This window comes from Mus musculus, chromosome 15, assembly GCF_000001635.26.
Source record: "Mus musculus strain C57BL/6J chromosome 15, GRCm38.p6 C57BL/6J".
Taxonomy (NCBI): Eukaryota; Metazoa; Chordata; class Mammalia; order Rodentia; family Muridae; genus Mus; species Mus musculus.
The window spans coordinates 9,104,254-9,124,084 of NC_000081.6; the positions used below are offsets into that span (position 1 = coordinate 9,104,254).

General features: G+C 42.2%; 2 protein-coding genes across 7 annotated transcripts in view; one reads left to right on the forward strand and one right to left on the reverse strand.

Annotated features, from left to right (window-relative positions):
* Nadk2 (NAD kinase 2, mitochondrial) overlaps positions 1–6,243 on the forward strand; it is a 39,237-nt gene extending 32,994 nt beyond the window's left edge. For 3 of the 4 annotated variants that reach the window (NM_001085410.2, NM_001040395.4, NM_001286255.1), the window contains 2 exon segments: positions 2,476–2,599; positions 3,966–6,243. In NM_001085410.2, the coding sequence (NP_001078879.1) occupies positions 2,476–2,599; positions 3,966–4,104 (263 nt within the window). In that variant the 3' untranslated portion in view covers positions 4,105–6,243. 4 annotated transcript variants of the gene reach the window in all.
* Positions 6,244–7,728: 1,485 nt separating this feature from the next.
* Skp2 (S-phase kinase-associated protein 2) overlaps positions 7,729–19,831 on the reverse strand; it is a 43,444-nt gene continuing 31,341 nt past the window's right edge. For 2 of the 3 annotated variants that reach the window (NM_001285980.1, NM_013787.3), the window contains exons 5-10: positions 19,617–19,751; positions 17,984–18,082; positions 17,299–17,429; positions 12,838–12,889; positions 12,608–12,715; positions 7,729–9,614 (exon numbers count right to left, since the gene is read on the reverse strand). In NM_001285980.1, coding sequence (NP_001272909.1) covers positions 9,401–9,614; positions 12,608–12,715; positions 12,838–12,889; positions 17,299–17,429; positions 17,984–18,082; positions 19,617–19,751 — 739 coding nt within the window. In that variant the 3' untranslated portion in view covers positions 7,729–9,400. The remainder of the gene's footprint in view (positions 9,615–12,607; positions 12,716–12,837; positions 12,890–17,298; positions 17,430–17,983; positions 18,083–19,616; positions 19,752–19,831) is intronic. The other variant, XM_011245359.2, reaches the window with a different exon arrangement.

Below are 19,831 nucleotides of genomic sequence, written 5' to 3' on the forward strand. Positions count from 1 at the left end.
AGAGGTGGACCTTGATTTGATAGTGTGTAAGGCTTTCCTGAGTGGATGTTTGTGCAGATCGAGCTGTCTGCAGGAGCTAGCAGGTAGGTGGCAGTCGCCATCACACACCTTCCCACAACTTCTCTTTGGAAGTTTCTTTCATAGCCAACACATTTTCTTTTTTACTTTTATTGTAGGTTAGATTTTTTTTTTTTGAAAAAAGGAACCAAATATGGATTTTTAACCTTAAACAAGGATTTAAAAGAATAAAACTACTAGTAGAAGCTGTGTACGTTAATTGTCAAGCTTTTCCCAGATTAGTGTTGCTATGAAGTATTTCCTGGGGCCCTGAGCAGGGCTGGACAGCAGGCTGTAGCTCCCCGTCAGCCACAGAAGGCACACAGTGTACAGGCCTCCTGGTGTGTGGCTGTGCTGCTCAGGAGGCCATGAGTACTAAGTACATTTCAGCTTAAAATGGGTTTAGTTAGATAATGTCCTTACTGTAACTTCAGGAACATACACATAAAATCCTACCAATAGTTCCACAATACGGCATATTATTAGACAGTTAGCCTTACTGGTTTCTTTTAATGTGGTGCTCAGGTAAACTTTCACTTTTAACTTTCTTGGATAGTTGTTCTTTTTTATTTTCTTTCTTTGTCTTTGAAGAAACAACAATATTTGGTATACAGGTTGGCCTCAAATTACTATAGGCTTAAGTCATCCTCTTACCTTCGAGCAGCTGAGAGTGTACTCGTGTGCCGCCATGCCTGGCTTGTCTAGTTGTCTCTAACTAATGCATGTTCTGCTTGCCGAGCTTCAGGTGCCTGTTAGATAGAAAATGGGTCCTAAAAGTTTCTGCAAATATCCTCAGACACAGCAGTCTCACTGGAGAAGGTGTACGTCATTGATGGTTTGAGGCTGCATTTTCTTTTTTTTTTTCTTTTTTAGATTTATTTATTATGTGTAAGTACACTGTAGCTGTCTTCGGACACTCCAGAAGAGGGCATCAGATTTCATTACGGATGGTTGTGAGCCACCATGTGGTTGCTGGGATTTGAACTCGGGACCTTCGGAAGAGCAGTTGGCACTCTTAACCACTGAGCCATCTCGCCAGCCCCCGAGGCTGCATTTTCTTATTGTTAGCTCTGACATGATACTTGAGGAAACCTGCCATATGCCAGAATTGACATCATAGGGTAAACAGAGGCAGGCAGCAAAGGGGTATGGCGGTAGGCCATGGACGGGGTCAGTACTACTGATGGAACAAAACTTAATTATCTGGGGCTGGCAACAATGCCCAGGGAGAAACTCTGAGCTCTCTTAACTCTTTAAGTGTATAGACATATAGACAGACAGATATGTAGACATATATACATATAGACAGACAGATATGTAGACATACATACAGTTGGTGGATGGAGCAGAGCCCAAAAGCCCCACGTTATTTCTTCTTTCAGCCTTTTTATGCCTTCTTAGACACAAGTTCTTTATAAAATTACCTCATGGATACAATGTTACGCAAAAGGGAAGTATGAATGTCGATAGTAAGTTCAAAGCAGTGCTTCATTCTGTAAGCTCATTACAAGTTCAAAGCCAGTTTCCCGTGGCCTTGCTTTATCATAGGCACACCTGGCTTCATCTGTGGACCTGACCTAGAATGAATGTTTTTCCTTGCTCACAAGTCTGTCCCAAGCCTATTTTTCTTCTTAGTGCAATTTTTGAAAGCTCATTGTATTCTTTATTATGCAGCCTTTACTTACTAGTCTATGAAGAAGGGCACATTCTAGTCTTTTTTTTTTTTTTTGTTGTTTTTGTTTTTGAGACAGGGTTTCTCTGTATAGCCCTGGCTGTCCTGGAACTCACTCTGTAGACCAGGCTGACCTCAAACTCAGAAATCCGCCTGCCTCTGCCTCCCGAGTGCTGGGATTAAAGGCGTGCGCCACCACTGCCTGGCTTGGCACGTTCTATTCTTGCTTCTAACTTTATTACTACATCATTCTGGCCAAACAACTAAAACTACCTCCTTAAACTTTCTTCCTATGATTATCTAAATTCTATAAAGTCATTAATTCATCTAAATAGCATTAATTCATGTTAGTTCATTTTCATGTTGATCTGTAGGAAATTTACTCAGTCGGTGGGCTGATGCCCAGGACGCTTTAGGGTATGTAATAATGGTAGGAAAGGCATATCAGCATCGAGCAGCCGTCTGGGATGAAGTCTCCTGGGCTGTGCCTCTCCAGAGTGTACCCACTGCAGCCATTAACTCCTACTTGTGGTATTTATTTCTCTCGTTTTCCCAGTTGTACCTGTTTCTTCTCTGTGGTGGCTGATGAATGCTCTTTGTGGGTTAATGATTGAACTTAATGGTCATTTATTTCTGAGTTCCCAAGAGATAGGCTCACCAAAATGCTTTCAGTGGGAAACAGCACACTCTCAGATGCTTCTCAGATGGGACCATTCTTTATTAAGTCTGCTGTTCTTCCCTTATAGTGACAAACGAATATAACGAATCATTGCTCTACAGTCCAGAAGAACCAAAAATACTTTTCAGTATTCGAGAGCCAATAGCAAACAGAGTTTTCTCCAGCAGCCGTCAGCGTTGTTTCTCTTCCAAGTAAGCAGCCACTCCTTTCATTCAGTGATACCGTGAAAGAGCAGCGGGAACACAGACACAAGCAGATCAGCCTTTTCTCACTGAGACCAATGGATTGTTTCTCCCCGTAGGAATAAACATTGTAGCCTTTGCTTTATTCATTTGAGAGTTAATTTAGGTTTGCATGTATTTATATTTATTTGTTTTCATATTTAACTGTCTTATGTTGGAATGTTAGCTAATATACATAGAAGGCCTCATGACAGGTGATTGGAAAACATACTGTAAAAACTTAACCATGACAACATGACAACAAAAGGCTGATAAATAAAGATACTTGCAAAAGATATCTGGTCTATCTCAAGGTATCTGAGAATGGTATCTGAAATCACTGCCCCAGAAGCATAGACACAGTGCCATAAGTGGAATTCTGTGTGATATCACAGTCAAAGTGCGGTGCCCTGCAAATTGTATTAAGTTGCTTGAGGTTATATGTATAGTGAATGTACAGTGTACATGAAAAGTACAGTTTGTTAGATTTAGGTTTTGTCCCTAGAAATCTCATTTTGTTTATATATGTGTGTATATCTAAACACACATATACACACAAACACACACGTGTACATATATATTTCATCCCTAGATACCTCATTTTTTTATACACACACCCCACACATATAAATATATACATATACACACACACACACACACACACGTATATATAATCTTATCTAAAAGATTTCAATTACTAGACATTTTTGTTAAGGGCTACTCAGCCTACATATAAAAATTGTAGCAGATTTGTAAAAGGCAGCCAGTACATTAGAAAAAGAAAGCCAAAGATACTTGGTATTTCGCAAAGGCATATCTAATAAACATCTAAAAAATGCTTCATCTTATTCATTTGTGGAATGAAGACATCCCCAAACTGTATGACTGAAACAAAGTTCAGGATTGGTCAGTTACCTACAGCGATGGGATGGACAGTGGGTCTACTTGAGGAGGGGTGGGAATAGCAGCTGAGAGAAGGTACTGGTGTTTTGTTCATTCCACAGTACGTCAGAGACTTACTTTTCTCTGCTTAAATTACATAACCTTAAGGAAAATGATACCGGAGACTGCACTCAATCCTTGTAATGGAAATAACTCGGAAGTTCATGAAAGTAACCCAGCAGCTCCTCCAGAAACGCTGAAGTAACTGGTTCTACCCTGAATTTTCGATTTGGGATGTAGATCATATTGTTTACATATTGTTTACAGTCACTGACTGTCCAATCAGAGGGCAGCCAACTCTCAAGCTCAAGGCCAAATAAGCTCCTAGTTATGGTAAAAGACCATAGGGTTGAGAACTTGATACTGATTTAATGGGTCATCTTCTTCCACTTAGAGTTTGTGTTCGTTCTCGATGTTGGGATGCCTGCATGGTTGTGGATGGAGGAACGTCTTTTGAGTTTAACGACGGAGCAATTGCTTCAATGATGATCAATAAAGAAGATGAGCTTCGAACTGTGATTCTAGAGCAGTGAAGGGCGTCCTCAGGCGCTGCATGCGATTAGTAGGCATTTTTTTCTGCAGATACAGATGACCAGCCATGCACCGACCTTGTTAGGATTCTTAATGACAGGCTACCACTAGAGTCAAGGTGACAAAATGGGACGCGTGTGCTCTCCTGCTGATTCTGACAGACAAGAGCTGTTCACCGTGAGACGGACTAAATGGACTAGAATTATGTCAAAGCTTCTGTATTATTTACAGTTGGTAACCAAGAGCATTGATACTCTTTAGAGGCAGGTTAAATAAAGGATTAAGTATTTAGGATTTGAAATTTAACTGTACAAGTGTTGTTTTCTTCCTAACTTTGTGGAATTGGCCATGTGTATCAGTTGATTAGTACATTATTTTTATAGTACTTAAAAGTAAAGATTTAAAAAAATTTTTGATGATGGAGAATTTTGATAAATCCTGATGTTGACTTAACTGAAGTTGGTAAATGTGTTTTCTATAGCTAAGAATTTTCTAATTCTAGGAAACCATGATGGAATCACTATTGATTGAAACCATGGGAACAGATTATTTGTAGACAAATTCTGACTTGTTTTGGGTGTCATCAGTGCTAGATGAAACACATCTATGGGACATGTCATTGACACTTTGTAAAGTATTAATTTCCATAGCAATTATTGTTCAGACAAGTAACTGAGTCCGATAGCCCCTTTCCTGATTTTGGTTTTGGATTTCTATTATGAAATCAAGGATTAGAAGGATAATCAATGATTGTGCTCTGTTCAGTAAAATGTTCAAAGACCCTTCCTTTAGTATTGGGCATGGACTCTAGTAAACACCTGGGACTTAAGACAGAATTTTGGAATTGCCTTAAATTAGTATTGTGATTTCCATTTCCTGTATTCTAAAATTTAAACAATAGCTTTGCGGGATGAACAGCTTCCCCATCTTCCGGTATGAAAACCACTCTTAGTTTTGGAGAAAACTATTTTAATTCTTGATTTTGTTTTCATGAAAAGCTTCTCCATTGCTAGATAATGGATGGTATTTTCATGCTGGGTTTTTCAGACTTGTGCATTTTCAGTTGTTGGTGAACTTCCTTTTTTATTGACAATATGAAGACTCATTCTGTGCCATCTACCATATAAGTATATATCTGTATCATGTTATAGATATATATGATATAATGAATTGTTGCATAGACATCGAAATAGACCGTTTATGGAACTTGAGCTTCGTGAGCTCAGAAGTAAAAAACTAAAGCTAGGATGTATGATGAGATCAAATGCTCTTAGCTTTGCCAAACGCAACACGCTGCTCTTTAACAATTAAGAAAAATGAATGTCACTGTGTGAGGTAATTTAGATCTGTCTGGGTTTGTGTGTTTATTTAGAACATTTCCCTTGACTATAGAAGGAAATAAGTGTTTTTATCTGAGCCAACTCTAATTTCTAGTTTAACTTTTTTTTTTTTTTTAAATGGATATATTTAAGATATCCCTTTATATGAAAGTTAAATACCTTGTTAGAAAAAAAATGCCACTCTCATCTTTAATGTACCTAGATCTGGTTGTCCATGATTTACCACACATCTATTTATACGTACCACTAATTGGTAATGAGCTGTGTGAAATCGTTCTTAAACTACCCTTGGAAAGGTATTAAAATTACTTATTATGCTCTGCCTACAATCTAACTTCTACTCTGTGGCAGGCAGGGATTTATTTGTAATAGACTAATGGCAAAGGATGTTGGAATATCAAAAATGTCTTTAAATGGGTTAACCTTTAATGACCACTTTATGCAAATAAAATTAAACCTTTGTCCATTTTTACTTTGTTTTCTTATTTCCTAAATTCTTCTGAAATCACTACATAAAAGCCCGAGTTTTCCCCTGAATACTATGTTTCAAGTCTTTATCCCCACAGGCATGTGATTCTGTATACTGTAGACTTAGTTCATTGCCATTATGTGGCAGAGTGATTATGTGAATCTGTCTATTCAGAGGACAGAATGATTAATTCAAAAATGTATTTTTCATATAACTTAGTTCAGTATTTTTGATGTTCCATTATGTTTTAATATTCTTGAATGGATAGCTTTTGTATAACAAAACAATTTCATTTTTATGTAAGTAAAATAACAAATAATTATATTCACTTGAGTTAAAGTGTCGTTCAGAAATGAAGGGTATGGGGCTAGGGAGATGGCTTAAGCCTTTAAGACTTACTACACAAATAGAAAGACAAACTGAGTTCAGCTCCCCAGTAGCCACATAAAATGCTGACTGGTCGCAGTTAGCCTGCATTAAGGAAGTGCAGCTGGATGCATGGATGATGGAGCTGGAGTGGGGAGGGGTGTGTGGCAGAGAAAGAATTGCTGGAGCTCATAGGCTGCTAGTCTAGGTGCAGGTTCAGGGACAGATGGTCTTAAAAGCTAAGAATGATGCAGCAAGACACTTGCTGGCCCCCGAGGCACCCCCACGTGTGTGCATACAGTCTTCAGACACAAACGGAATGATGAAAAGTATTTGGAGGACATTTAACTGCTAAGATAGGAAAAAATATAAATTTAGAATTTAAATCAAGAGAGGCACCTGCCACTGCGTTATTCTATATCCCTGTACTTAAGAGCATTAAAAACCTCCCAGGGATAACAACTAATGCAATGAAGTAAGAGGACTCAGTACACCTACAAACTGTAATCCTAACCATCTGGAGGGTAAGGGTAAACCTGAGAGCTAAAGCCTGCTTGGGCTCTACGGTAAGAGCCTATTTCAAAAGAGGAAGTCTCCAAAAGGACTTCCCAATTATAGTCTCAAATGCAGTGATTTTACTCTATGAGGGATTGGAGTGCATAAGTCAACAAGGAGGCTATTTTGTACTTTAAGGAAGGTGGACTTTAAGGCATTTTAAATCATATTTATTAGGTAAGGAGCTAAAGAGGACCCCCATTTTCTGGCCTCTGCAGGTAGATAGACAGACAGACACACACACACTGGGAATGGTGCTACAAACCTGTGATCCCAGCAAGCACCTGGCAGGCAGAGACTGCGGATCCCAAGTTCAAAGCCAGCTGGGGGCTACACAGACATCTTAAAGCCACTGCGGTCTTATTTCAGAAACAGAAGGAAACACTCGGGAGACGGCGCTTCAATGCCACTCTGATATTTAGTGCTGACAATTAATGCCAAAACTCTATCACTTGAGTTTTGTCTTAAACTTATGTTTGTATGAGGGAATGGATGAAAGCAGAGCAATGAGTCCTGCCCGGATGCTGGAACGCATGAGGAGGCTCAGTGGGTGTACTTTACATTTCCCATCACTAAAAACAAAATCAGGACCATAATGGTATTGTTAAAAAGCCATCAGTAGACCTGGGAATGAAAGGTTCAAACGGACTCAGCTATTGGAAGCTCAGGCATGAGCTATTCACACTGTCTAAAGCAACACAGGCTGCGACAGTGGAATAAAAATATCTCCTAAGTGTCATTGACAGCACATGGAGGCCAACAGGTGCACTGCGACCTCACTTTGATTACTCACAACAGGACAGGTGGCTGAAATCTTTATCTGACCTAAATGGCAACCCAAATGGATGCTTTCTAAATTGAAGGACTGCAGAAAAGGATATAAAAAGCAGCTCAAGTACTTGTTCTTATAAAAATGTATTTATTTTAAAATCAGTCTATAAAAGTAGAAATCACATACAAAAATACAGATTACTGCGACATGTATTACCGCGACATGTTGGCAAAAATAGCTCACAGCTGGACTTGCGTAAGGAAGAACAGGTACTGTATGTCTGAGGGCATCTGGAGGCCAGAGCCCGCCATCAGCCCATCACTAATGTGTAAACAATAGTTTCAAGTAGTAGTTAGCACTCTTTTAACTACTAGGGGATTGAAGCATGACCATTCTTGTGTGACACTTAAAATGTTCTTTAGGTCTGAGCAGATGAAGGCACTTCATGTTGTTAACTAAAAGTTTTTGATGAAGTTAATAGAAATGGATTGTAGCACGGAAATACTCTACAGAGGTAACTGCCTTAATTCTTTTTTTTCTTTTCATTTTTTAAGAAACACAATTTGATCCCTTTGCTTCTGTGTATCAAGTGCTAAAAAAACCATATGTTATCAAAAGGTTTAATGCCCCGTGATTCTTAAACACTTAGGTGAAGTGCAAGCCGCGGCACCTGCTCTGAAGCTGCACATGCGCACGCTTCCCGGGTCGGAAGCTGCACATGCGCACGCTTCCCGTGTAGATTGCCGATGGACAGAAATCAGTTCAACCTAACAATTTTAGGTCCAGTAACCTAACGGGCAGTTTCAAGCGATTACTGTTTAAGACCACTTAAAAGAATTTCAAGTTCTTGATTTCAGAGTAATGTAAAAAATAACCGCAGTACTAAAGGAACGATCAGCACACCCGATCAGCTCGGAATTCTATCCGACTTTTCAGAAGGCTGACTAGAATAATATCACATTCCTAAAACAAAGCAAGTAAGTTTAAAAAGCTAAACAACCCACATATATTGTAACATACATTGATTATAAAGTTTAAAAAGCACACAAGTAGATTTTCTCACCTAATTTAAGATTCTGGAAACATGGTAGAATTCCTAAAAACATTAAAGGATACTTCTTCATATTAACCTGCTTTTAGAGAACAGCCTTTGAGGTTTTCAATCCTGCACCAATCCTGTCCTGCTTCCGGCTGTGTCTCTGTGTTTTTGTTTTCTCATTTAGAGTTTTAGGTACATCATGCACTCCTGTGCTGCTGTGAAACTAACCTCATGCCTGCACAGAGTTGAAATGTGTTAATCCCAGAAAAGACCACCTCAAATGCTACCAGCCTCTGCTGCTTTCCGCCCAGCTCACCGTACATATAGCTTATTCTTCAAAGTCAAGTTTTATAAAATACTGAATAATTAAATAGATAGAAAGTTATGACAAACACCATGAAGATTGTTAGCCACGGGTAATTTTTAAAACTTGGGTCTAAATAGACTTAATTAGAAGGGCACTTGGAAGAGTTGGCTCAAATGTCGCTTTTAAAAAAGCATGCTGAAATCATAGGCTCTCCTAAAATCTCCAAAGACCTGCCGCTTAGGCCCTTAGGGCACAGCACTGACAGAATCGGCTCTATAGTTTTGAAAAAGTAACACTTCGTGGCTGTCCCCCTCGCAAATGGTTCCCTAACATACATATAAAGTGAAGGCTAAGGCAAAGCCAATAGGAAGAGTAACCAAGGTCTCCAGCATGCGGACTTGCTGCCTGCTTTCCTCGTTCCAGAGGAAACACCGCCCTGCGGTAAGCACTTCATAGACAACTGGGCTTTTGCAGAGTCAGTCGGCACTTGATACCCCAAATCTCCAGGTTCTTCTTGCTGTCCATAGTTGGCCTTGCAATGGTGGTGAAATAGGCGCAGTTAATCTGCAGCCGAGGAAGAGCTTCCCTCAGTAGCTGAAGGGTTCCCTCTGGCACGATTCCAAAAACTTGTAGCGTTTTTAGTGTAGGAATTTCTCCAAGTTCACTGCAAAGGAAGAGCAAATTCCAGGAGGTATGGCAGTTGTCAGACTAGTTATTACAGCCCATTGTCTATCACTTATATTGGTCTACAAAATGCAGCCTACTGACATCATCTGTAAGAAGTGATTTATGGAAATAATCCAGGGGGAAAAAAAGCGGGGATATAAAGCAGCCTGACCCGCCGTGAGGGTCCAGACCTGACCCGACCTTTGGGTCCAGAACCAAGCCTGTGCGTTTCATTCAGGGCGGCTCCCGTGGAACTATGTAGTTTTAATTTTTTATTTCATTTTTATTTATTTAATTTTTTAAATTGAGCTGGAATTTGCCACCTTTCTTAGTCCACATAGCTCTCTGGAAGGTCTGCTGTGATACGGGAGCTAGCAAGCCAGACATGGTCAACATTTCACTGTGATGTAACACATGGAAGTTAGGTATCTGGCCATGATCTTTCTTTGAACTATGCACTCTCAACAGAGGCCACCCACAGACCTGATGGCGGCTTAACAATGGTTCACCGAGGCCTTGCTTCACCGAAACCCACCAGTGACTTCCTTAAGGTGTTCTCTACATGGGATTACACAGGCTACATATAAAAATCTGGGATACCAACTTACAGCAGACAATGACCTTTTCTTTCCATATTTTTCCCCTATTACTGGTAGACAGGCCTTTTTTGTATACATTTCATGTTACCCGATATACAGTTTTGTTATCGGTGAGATCTGAGGGTCACACAAACGTGACCCTGATTATCTAAAGAAAACACTTTCTGGGTTTTGGTGCCGATTCTTTTTAAACAGGTCTGTATGCCCAGCTTCATCTCCCTGGTCTGTGTTTGTTCTAGGTTGGGACATAGTGCAAAGTCGAAGGACAGGGAATGTTTATTTTGGAAATTCAGCAACCCCCATCCCCACCCCCCCAGGGGATCAGTGAGCACAGCAGTGACCTTTATGTTGTCACAGTCAATATGTAGTCAAATAAAGCCGGTTTGTATTGTCACTTGGCTGCCAATGGCTCAGCCTTCCAGCATATTCTATACAGTGTCCATGCTACTCACCTGTCTGCACTGATGCCCCCTGAATGGCTGAAAGCAGATGGTTTGTTAGATCTGAGGCCCATCTGTGCCGAGGCTCCATGGTCATCCCATTACCCCTCTAGTGTATGAATGGTAGAGGTAAGCACCACACTGTCTACTGCATGTGGTGGGGTACAAGATGCAGAGTAAGTTGGTAAATAGAAGCAGGACGTAGAAATGAAATGTGTTGGCTTATAAGGGGCATCGAGTTCAGGAGGTCACAAGAGATCAAAACAGAAGAGGAACACATTCCATCTTTGAACTTCTGGAATGTAGAAACAAACAAAGAACTGCCATGCACTGTAGACGAGGTTACACCCATCACCACTAAAGAGGAGAGCAGTCCCTAGTACAACTCCTATGTGACATCTGAGAATGGGGACACTTGGGAGAATTCAGGTTCTGGGATATCCAGGCAGCCAAGCTCTTTGTCATCTATGGTGGATAATATTTAAAAGAAGAAGCTCGGTGGGAGTAAGGAAAAGCGAGTGTTGGCAGATGGCAGAGGGAGCTTCGTGCAGCAGCTCTGGGAGGCGCCTCCTGGCCATCCATGCAGGAGGCAGGATGAGACCCCACCACAAAAACCCATCACTGCCTCTTGTGTGCATTGGCTACAATGCCGGAAAACCAGTCAGGGGCGTCTGACTTTTCAGCATGAGAGGAACAGGATACGTTTACAGGATGCTCTTTAATCTGTGTAAAATAGTTAAGATAGCATCTTTTAGGGCTCTTAGTTCAAGTTTAATGAAAAGGCAGTCATCATACAAGAGGCTGAGGCTGGATCATAGGCCAGCTTAGGGAATGAATGGTGAGACTTGATCTCAAAAACAATAAAAAGACACTAAGTCAGGCCTTGCCCCTTCCCATCTCTGAGATAGGACATGAGCTATTTTTCAGTGTGTTTCCGGCTGCTGTGTGGACAGTGTCCTTGAGACACACTGGTATTTCTATTAAGAACTTCTGATGTGTTCCTCACCTCAAAGACACTAGAAGATCCTAGGAGTTGTGGATGCTAGAATTCTGCATTTGGGGATTTGTATCAGAGTTCCATGCATGTGAATTTGAGCTGCAACATTTGCATCCTTTTTAGGTAGTGTTTTTCTAAACAGGACACTAGCTAGCCAACACACATGAGACTAGTTAAAATGATTGGTTTAGTCACATAATTACCAGACTTCCCAATTTTACCGAATTCTTTATAGATCATTTATTACTGAAACTGATCTAATCCATTCATTTGAGAAATAATTTGTTTTTAAATTCACCATTTCTAGGTAGGAAGAATTAAAAACTGGCATTCTGATAGTAGGATAAATAGTACCATACTCTCCTCTAAGCCAGATGACTCTTCTGCAGTATACCCGGGAGAGTGCAAGGTTCTAAGCCCTAGTGGTTTGCAGTGAAACTGCTGTACACTTTTATTTGGTGTAAGGAAGACTTTGGAATGAAGTAAGCAATGCCTGCATGAGATTCTTAACTTTCATGGACCTACATAAGATGCCCTCTTTTCAGATAACATCAGGCTCTCATAGACCAGTTCTTCTCACCTCTTCTTACGATCCGAGATGCCCATCATTAGATTACAGGAATTCCCTGTGAGCTTTAAAAATGAATGGGAGATGTTTCCCACTCACATTGGGCATGCCTTCCGTGCTCTCTGTGGGTGCCCCAGAGGAAAAAGCCTCCTTCACAGACACTAGGATAGCATTCTAAGACAGTAGCTGTTAGTTAGTTAATAAGCTTAGTCGATTCAGGATTACTGGACATTCTGTGAACTATTTCGATATTCTTTCCTGGGCATTTTGTGGCACATCAATATCAATGTTCATGCTTTGAACATGTATTCATCCATCTAAAGATGGATTTTACTACCGAGTTTTGGCCTGTGCTTTTTCACCAGCGTAAATGTAAATCATACTTACAGTAGAGTATCAGGTATTATATCATAGCACCGGCTGAGCGAGAGGTGTTGGAGGTAGTTGAGTTGAAAAAATTCTGGAAAGCAGTCATTCTTTAGCATGATACTGTCACTGCAACCGAAAGGAAGAGTCAAACCATGATGGTCGAGAGTACTGCTGCTTAATCCCTGCTTTAGGTCCTCCCCCAGTTCACAAACAGCCAATGTACTCCAAAGTTTGATCTAAAACAGTACCTTAAGTCGAGGCGGATGAGGTTGGGGCATCGTTTAATTATGGTACAAAGATCTAGAAAAAGGCAAACAGATGTCATGGTCATGGTCACTGTTAAACAAGGCAGGAGGAGGACGTATGGGGCATCTGAGGCAGGCAGATAGAGAAGTTTGACATTACACAGGACTGTCCCAACATAGAAGTTTCCTGCCGAGGGCATCCAGGAGAGCACCTGGGAATCTGCCGTAAATGTTAAAGGAACTGTGGGAACCCCTGGATTACAACTCTTTATGTAGCAAAGTAACTGGCTGGAAAGACCAGGAAATCCCAATTCATAACAGAAAACAGAAAGACAAACCCCAATAGAACCAAATGCCAGTCCATAAAGGCAAACAGCAGCTTACCAGGAGGTCTCTTCAGCTCAGTGAGGGGAATCATGGACACTTATTAAAAAATTGTCCTGCCATAACTGTAAGAATGAGTTTCCAACTCAGATTACAACCCAGTAAATTCCATATATGTTTGGGTTATAAATGCAACTTTCAATGAATTACTTGCGGACTCTCGGGTTAGGTAGAGAGTGTCCACACAAAGAAAAGCCACCTGTAATCCCAGGGCAGAGAGGCAGAGGCTGAAGAACTGCTGCATACGGTGGACCAGTCTAGACTACATAGCCAGTTCTAGGCCAACCAGAGCTAGATAGTCACACTCTGCCTCAAAAATAAAACAAAGCTCTGCCATGCTAATCATATAGAAGTGTCGGAAAAATGGTGTGTTTGACATAAGCTAAATAGATTAATAGTCTTAAGGATAAACAATACGGGCCGGGTGGTGGTGGCACGTGCCTTTAATCCCAGCACTTGGGAGGCAGAGGCAGGCGGATCTCTGAGTTCGAGGCCAGCCTGGTCTACAAAGTGAGTTCCAGGACAGCCAGGGCTAAACAGAGAAAACCTGTCTCGAAAAAAACAAACAAAAAAAAAACATAAAAAGGATAAACAATACATCAAGAGCATAAACATCTGCAGAAGGGTGGAGCAAGAGATACTAGTGAAATAGCTGCCTAGATGCTCTCAGCAGAAGCACTAGCCATCAGGCCTCACAAGTGCGGTGTGGAAGGAGAAACAGACTCCAGCAAGGCCTCTGATCATCATGCATTGGCCATGATACATTCCCTGAGAGCCTCCGCTTTCCAAAACAAGTAAGTGGAAAACAAATGCCAGGAAAGGTTTTGCATGAAAAACAAAACAAAATACACACAAAGTGCACTGTAATCTTCACCAAAACACACAACCTCCTACAAGTAGAGAAAAGGAAAGGGTTGAAGGGACCATGCCAGGCTGTGACCTGCCTGCCACTAGAGCGAGCACTGGGATTATACACTGTGCAGAAATTGTAGGAGGGTGACAGTGACATAAACTGAGGTACTTTTTAAATGGAAAACAAATTTTTAAAATGTAACTGATTTAAAATAGATACCTCCACGTAATGTTTGAGTGATTACTCTCATAGATGTATCTGTGGTCACATTTCCTCTATATTAGTTTTGTATTTTCAAATCTTTCTCAACATACTGATTTGGCTATGTGGCACTCACCCAGATTTATGTCTAAAACAGTCCGTTCCTGCCCTGGCTCTGTCCCTGTCCTAAACTGCACAGCACCTGATAATGTCATGGGTTCAGTGTCTTAGGCCAAACTTTGGAGATCATGAGATCACAGTTAACTGTGTTACTTCCTCTTCATACCCAGTCTGCTGTCACCAAATCCTGTTATGCCAGTCCCAAATGTGCTCAGATCTGATCCTTTTTCTTAGCACCTCAGCCATTACCACCCTAGTTTCCTAACTGTCCTCCCTGTTTGCCCCTCCCCCAACACCCCCACCTCCAGCCTTTTCTCAATGTGGCACCAGAGTGCATAGTTTCAAGGGTAGGTCAGGTCACAGCACTGCCTCGCTCAGCATAGCCACAGCTCCTTCCTACTGTGTTGGCGGCCTTACCTCTGCTACCACCTCATACCAAAGGCCTTTGTACCCATGGTCCTTTGCTCCACCTCATAGGTTAGCTCCCACACCAAAGGCCTTTGTACCCATGGTCCTTTGCTCCAGAATGTTCTCCCACAAGCGCCTACGTATTTCTCATTTAGATAAGAGGTCTTCTCTTTGGTCACCACATCTTGCACCAGAATGTCCTTCCACAAACCTCTATGTATTCAGGTGTTTATAGGATCAGAGGTCCTCCCTGGCCGTTCTATACAAAGGCAGTCCCTTCTTGCTACAGGCGACCTACCCACTCCGCCTTACTCTCTTCCCTCCATTCTAGCTTCATTCATAGCATTCAGGAAGTCTGCTCGTGGTGTGTCTGTTTTGCTCTGTGTATTTTTATATCATCTTGATTTCTGAGAATAGCCATATAATTATTCTATAAGAATATAAAGTGTTTAAAGGGAAAAATGTCGAAGTACCGCATAAGGAGTGATAGGAAATCAAGACATGGCTGCAGTTTTACAGGTCTACTCTGCCTCTCTGTCTGAAGACAGGCACCTGCAATGACAATGGTTCAAATGTAGATCTCAGACCACTCATGAAGACCAATTATGTTAGCCTGACAGATCTTTCTTCTTCTCAAGCCCCAGACAAACAGTTTCCAAATACAACCTAAGTGTTAGGATGCATTTCAAGATGTTTGGTTCACATCTTTTTAAACATAATAAGTAAATTACCTCTCCCCAGGGTGAGCTAATAACACGCTCAAGACACCGGGCGGGGTTGATTTTAGTACCTAAATTGATTTGGCTTCATGCAGCTAGATTGAATATTAGCCCAAGGCTGAGCTATGGAGTAACAAGAACAACAAGAACAACAACAAACACCATTCCTTTTGCAACCTCTTAGCTGTACAAATTAAGACTCTCAGTGTTACACACAGAGCACAAAAACAGCCAAGTGTCAGCTTGACCAACACTATGGTTATTCCCCACCTGACTTGAAACGCCTGTGTTCACCCACATTGTCTTTTAGATGAATTAAAAAGTTGAAGGTGTAAATGCTAACTTATCAGGTTTCTAGTTGGATTATTCAATCCTAACAGTGTTGACAATTTTGCTGGATTTCTGTGCTGTTCAGCAGCAGTTCTGGCTGCTGACCACTAGATGGCAGCAGCACACCTGCCCTGAGACTGTCAAAACCATTCCTTTGTAAGCAAAGCTTGCTCCTAGATAAAAGCCACTTCTCAGTCAAGGCATGCTTTTGTATCCCTGGGAGAATGACTCCAGGTTCCCTTTTGGATGCTCAAATCCAAGGGCACTGAAGTCACTATGCACATCTTCTTGTCTGCTTACTTATATCTAATATGATGTAAATGCTGTGTGTTACACTCAACTGATCAGCGACTCATGCCGAGAAAAGTTCTTAGATGTTCAATACAGATACAGTAGTTTTTCCTGATTATTTTTTGATCTGTTAATGGTTGAATCTGGATACAGAACCCATAGATTGAGAGGGCTGACTTTATTGTATTTACCTACATTTACATTGGGGTCTGCATAGTAATTTTATTTTAGTAAAACCAGTTCTTCTGGGCAGTGGTGGAGCAGCACTTGGGAGGCAGAGGCAGGCAGATTTCTGAGTTCGAGGCCAGCCTGGTCTACAGAGTGAGTTCCAGGAAAAAACAAACAAACAAAACACCAAAACAACAACAACAACAACAAACCAAAAACAAACCCAAAAAACAAAACAAAAAAACAGTTCTGGGACTGAGGAGTTGGCTCAGTCAGTAAAGTACTTGAGTTTGATTTGTAGCATTTGTGAAAAAAGAACAACAACAACAACAAAAAAACGAAAAACCCCCCAAAAACCTAGGCGGCATAGCATTTACCTATAACCTCAGGACTGGGCAAATAGATGCTTGCCTGCCAGTCTAGCAATATCAATGAGCTCCAGGGTCACTGAGAGACCTGGTCTTATAAAATAAGGTAGAAGGACTCAAAAGGCGGAGCTGTGGCTGAGAGCACTTGTTGCTCTGGCAAAGGACAGGAGTTTGGTTCCTAGAGCACACGAGACAACAAGGGGTCTGTTAACTCTAGTTGCAGAAGGTCTGATACCGCTACAGACTCTGCACACACATGGGATACAGGCAGAAAACCCACACATACAAGGAAACATTAAAAAAGAAACATGGAGAACTACTGAGGTGGTCAGTCACCCAATGTTGACCTTGGTCTTCAAGTAGACACACACACACACACACACACACACACACACACACACACACACAGAGCTTTAAAGCACTCGCCGTCTAGGCCCTGGACTCACAGCTTGCTCCCAGACCAGAAGCTATTTGCCTTTGCCTAACTCTTCTGATGAGCAGTCCCTCGGCTGAAGACCCAGACAACCGGTACACCGGACTAAGGGAGACAAGCAGGTAGCCTCGGTGGGCCCTGGTGGGCCACCATAAAGCCTCGGTGGGCCCTGGCCTAAGAAGCTCTAACCTGTTTTCTGGAGGTTCTTTCGGTAGCCGCTGAGGTTCAGCTGGGTGATGGTGTTTGGTAAATGTGCCACAGCCGCTTGCACGTGCTTTTCAGTGAAGTCAAAGCACCAGGAGAGATTTAGCTCATCCAGTCTGCAGGAAGGAAGGGTGAGAAGAGAAGCATGAGTCCATCAGGACAAGGGAAACGCAGGAAGCCAGACTGTTGACCGCTGCGTGCACAGACCATTCCTGGTGTTGTTCATTTGAAAAGGCATTTCTTTCTCTGAACTCCTACACACTGAAAGGTCCCCGGTCATCTGGGCAAAGGCCCCAGCCTCCGTTTGAGAATGCAGGTTGGAAACTGTAGCTCCAATGTCTCTTCCTCAAAGCTACATTGTTGTTAGCACAGACGGCTATCAACACAAATGCCCTCTAAAACCCACAGAGGATGCTCTAACAATGCCTTTCTCCCCATTCTCTCCTGCTAGGAGAGCCTCAAGAGAGTTTCAAAGTCAACGTCTAGTGATCACTAAGGAGACATAGTTACAAACGGTAACACCTCCCCCCCCCCCCCACCCCCACAAACTGAGCTTAGCCTGAAAGTTGGAGTGGCAAAGACACCACACTGCTCAAGTCAAGAATGTGGAGCCACTCCATCCAGACACCCAGAGGCAAAGCTTCACTGTGACAGCTCAGAGCTTTCCTACCTGGAGCAGCTGCTTAGCAGAGTCGCCACGGCAGATTCAGAAAACCCAGAGCACCCACAAAGGTTTAGTCGCACCAAGTTTTCATTCTGTGCAAGAGTCCTAGAAAAGAGAAATGCCGGAAGAATGCATTGCATCAATGGCGAGTCCTGGTGTGTGTGCCTGTGTGTGTGCAACTGTAGTCAGAAATGGGCTTCAAAATCTATATTTCAGGCTGGTGAGATGGCTCAGTGGATAAGAGCACTGACTGCTCTACTGAAGGTCCTGAGTTCAAATCCCAGCAACAACATAGTAGCTCACAACCACCCATAATGAGATCTGACACCCTCTTCTGGTGTGTCAAAAGACAGCTACAGTGTACTTACATATAGCAATAAATCAATCTTTGGGCCAGAGCCAACAGGGACTGGGCAAGCAGGGGTTGTGGGGTAGGGTGGCGGGGTGGCTGGAATGAGCAGAGGTCCTAAATTCAATTCCCAACAGCCAGATGAAGGCTCACAACCATCTGTACAGCTACAGTGTGCACTCATATACATAAAAATAAATAAATAAATCTTTAAAAAAGATCTATATTTCACTAGTCACAGCTGAGTGGCTTGCTTTGGCTACACATCTGCAAACTGGCGAGAGCATCTTCTTGCTGGGGTTGGGAAGAAGGTTAAATGACACATTGTACTGAGGGATTTGCAAAGAACTTGCAGCATAAATGTACAAGAAACACCAGTGAGTATATATATCTCTTATGTTAAAAGGCTCACCCTCTCCTCTTAGGGACCCTTAGTGGTGATGAGCTATTGTTCTGGAGTTAATTCTTGGTTTGGTTTGATTCACTGTGTGAACTTGGACAATCGATCTGGCCTTTCTGTGCCTCAGTTTTCACATAGTGGGAAAGGTCGAGAACTTACAGCTTGCTCTCAGAATTATGCTTAGGTTGGCATGGCTCTCACTCTTGTTCCGGTTTTCCTATCAGGCTTCCTCTTTTCTCATCTGACTAGTGCAATGTTCTCACATGCACGGAACTAGCAAATTAATTAAGTACATTGCAATCTGACATGGTCCTTCCATTCCCAGAATCATGATGCACCATGCTTCATGGCCTCTTTGCAAACTACCAGAGGCTCCACAGAAAGCCATTATTCTATAGCCATGATCCTCCTCATCTCCCTGATGTGTAGGCTCCAGCTACTAGCAGCTAGTGAGGCATTCAGAACAGCAGCAGTTGTCCTGAGGCTGCTTCTACTGTCCTATCGCTTTGGAGATCTCCTACCTGAATATCGTCAGTGGCCAGCCTGCAAGTCAGTACTCTGAGAAGCCTGCCTTCTTGCATTCAATCAGTTCCCCCGGAATGTTGCCACATAGCCAGCAATGCATTTAACCAACACTCTGCCCTGTAGTTATCTGCCTCACCCATGAAGGAGGCGCAGACCACATACTGTTGACCCCTTTTCTCTCTCACACCTAGAGTAGGTTCTGGCATATGGTCAGCATTCAAGTGTCTGCTGTCTTGAATATCTTAGACAGTTCTGGTTATTTGGTTTGTCCTTCTGGACACGTACACAAGGACACTGTGGTCATATACAAGAAACGCTGCCACACAAAGCGACTGTGTTCACGACATACTTCAGGTGTCACTCACTTGACAATGGGGTCTGAGAGCTGCAGGCCTTCCAGGCTTAGATTCTGCAGCTTGGAGCACTCGGACAGAATCTTATGGAGGTTCGACACATTTATCACTGAGTTCGACAGGTCCATGTGCTGTACCCGGAAAGAGCTGTATATACGAGAGAAAAGAGGCCCTGTGAGGTGACTCACACAAGTACACTCAGATTCCATCAGACTCCTTCCTGTCCG